This window comes from Dipodomys ordii, unplaced genomic scaffold (genome assembly GCF_000151885.1).
Source record: "Dipodomys ordii isolate 6190 unplaced genomic scaffold, Dord_2.0 Scaffold414, whole genome shotgun sequence".
Lineage (NCBI taxonomy): Eukaryota > Metazoa > Chordata > Mammalia > Rodentia > Heteromyidae > Dipodomys > Dipodomys ordii.
Window position 1 is genome coordinate 1 of NW_012267630.1, and position 2,468 is coordinate 2,468.

Genomic DNA, 2,468 nt, shown 5'->3' on the forward strand with positions numbered 1-2,468 from the left:
TTGAGCCACAGCACCACTTCTGGCTTTTTTCTTTTTGCTTATGTGGTGCTGAGAAATCGAACCCAGGGCCTCATGCATGCAAGGCAAGCACTCTACCACTGAGCCACCTTCCCAGCCCCTCAGTTTTAATTTTTTAAAAAATTTTTTGTTGGTTGTGGGGCTCGAACTTGGGGTCTGGGCAGTGTCCTTCAGCTCTTCAGCTCAAGGCAAGCACTGTACCACTTGAGCCACAGCGCCATTTCGGCTTTTCCTATTTATTCAATCCGGGGCTTCATGCATGTGAGGCAAGCACTTTACCACCAGTGAGCCACCTTCCCAACCCTCTGTGAGATTCTTGTCTCCAATTACCTACCAGAACACCAGAAGTAGCACGTTAGCTCAAAGTATTAGAATCCACTTGAGCAAAAGGGCTCAGGGACAATTCCCAGGCCCTGAATTCAAGCCTCATTGTCCACCCAAAGAACAAAAAATAGAAAACAGAAAGTAAACAAATGTGGGTTGAAAAATAAAATATTTTGCCTCTGTTTGTCCGTGGCCTTAGGGCCTGGGCCCTGTCTCTGTGGTTTTCTTGCTTAAGGATGGTATTCTATCACTTCTGGCTTGTTGGTGTTTAATTTGAACTAAGAGCCTCACAAACTTTCCAAATAGGATTTGCTTTAAATCCTGGTCCTCAGATCTGAGCCTGTTCCCGTAGCTAAATTCCCGGTGTAAGCCACCATTGCTTGGCAAAAGCGCATGTTTACTAGAAGCTACTGAGATACCTTAATCTGTCCTTAGTCTTTGCTATAACTCTCTTGCTCAGTTCATATATACTTTGTCTGGTAGCAGAGTAGAGAAGATTTAAGTCTGCTCATCTGTCTAGTAGACTTTTCCATTTAACTGCAAGCCTTCTGACTGTTTACCAATAAAAATGTTCCAAGCTGAACTCCTTTCTCACAAACTGGTTTTCCTTCCTGACTACTCTGTTTCTATCACTGTCAGGTTTATTGAGGATCAAAAGTGTGGAGTCCTGTTTGGTACACTCATGCCCACATTTGATCAGTCAGTGATTTCTCTGTTGTTCTTTTTAGAGAATTGTACTACCATTTTGTATTCCCATGGAACTTCTGTGACTCAGAATCTTCTTGGAAACAGACAAAGAGCAACCTCAAATAAAAGCTTGGCAAATGGATACAATAGGAAGATGAGAACAAGGAAGGTGAAGTGACAAGTTGAAGAGCCAGCCAGGTTACAGGTGGCTCATGCCTGTATTCCTAATCCTAAGGAGGCTGAAATCTGAAGATCTTGGTTTGAAACCAGCCAGGGGAAGAAAAGCCCATGAGATTCTTATCCCCACTAACCACTAGAAAACTGGAAGTGACACTGTGCTTTAAAGTTGTAAAATGCTAGTCTTGAGCAAAAGAGCTCAAGGATGGCACCCAGACCTTGGGTTCAAGCCCCACGACCACCCCCAAAAAAATAAGAAAAAAAATAGTAAATATTATTCAAGATTGGATTGGAGAGAGGAGGAAGACCTTGAGAAAAGAATGCCCAGCACAAAGGAGGTAGGGGGATACTTGCAAGACAGTGAAAAGTTGTTTCTTGGGGTCGATATCTGGCACAGGAACTTGGCGGAGCCTCTGACTTGGGCTGAGATCCACACATGACAGTGTCTGGTCTTGGCAGTGACAGAGCTCACATAAGCTGATGCTTGGAGGGGCCTTCTGTTCTGTTTGCACAGCTAAAGCATTTTCTGTGGTGGATGTTGTTAACTGATTATTAGGAAGTTGTTCCTGTTCCTGACTCAAAGTTTTAACTGTGCCTTGAATCAGGGTTGGAGGTTGAGTCCCAAACCTATAGGGATGTGGAAGTGGCACCGTAGTGAGTTTTGGAGGAAGAGTACTAGTAGTCTTCAGGATGGCACCAGGTACAGTCTTTGTATTCCTTGACATTGGCTGATAGCCTGATGTTGGAGGTTTAGCCTCAGGCTCCAACTGTGTCTGTGGGGTCTGAGTTGGGGTCCTCCACTGAGATTGAGTTAGAATCTTCCAGTGAGGCTGACTTAAGGGCTTCAGAAGAGGATGAGTTGAGGTCTTCTGCCAAGGCTGAGTTGGAGTTTTTGGCTGAGGCAAAGTTGGGGTCTTCTGGTTTGGGTGGGTTACAGTCTTCCACAGGGGTTGAGCTGGCATCTCCCGCAGAGGTTGAGTTGGGATCTCCTGTAGAGGCTGGGTTAGGGTCTCTTGCACAGGCTGGGTTGAAGTTTCCTGCAGAGTCTGTATTGCAATTTCCTGCAAAGGCTGTGCTGGAAGCTCATGTGGAGGCGGTGTTAGAGTTTCCTGCAGCGGCTGTGCTGGAGTCTTGTGCAGAATCTGTGTTAAGGTCTCCTGCGGAGGCTGAGTTGGGGTCTCCTGCGGAGGCTGAGTCGGGGTCTCCGGCGGAGGCTGAGTCGGTGTCTCCTGGGGAGGCTGAGTCGGGGTCTCCCGCGGAGG

General features: G+C 46.6%; 1 protein-coding gene across 1 annotated transcript in view; it reads right to left on the minus strand.

Moving 5' to 3' along the window:
* Window positions 1-1,458: 1,458 nt before the first annotated feature.
* Window positions 1,459-2,468, minus strand: part of LOC106001786 (mucin-2-like) — a 13,407-nt gene continuing 12,397 nt past the window's right edge. Inside the window, exon 7 of the mRNA XM_013036764.1 lies at window positions 1,459-2,456. Within this exon, the coding sequence (XP_012892218.1) occupies window positions 1,485-2,456 (972 nt within the window). The 3' untranslated portion in view covers window positions 1,459-1,484. The remainder of the gene's footprint in view (window positions 2,457-2,468) is intronic.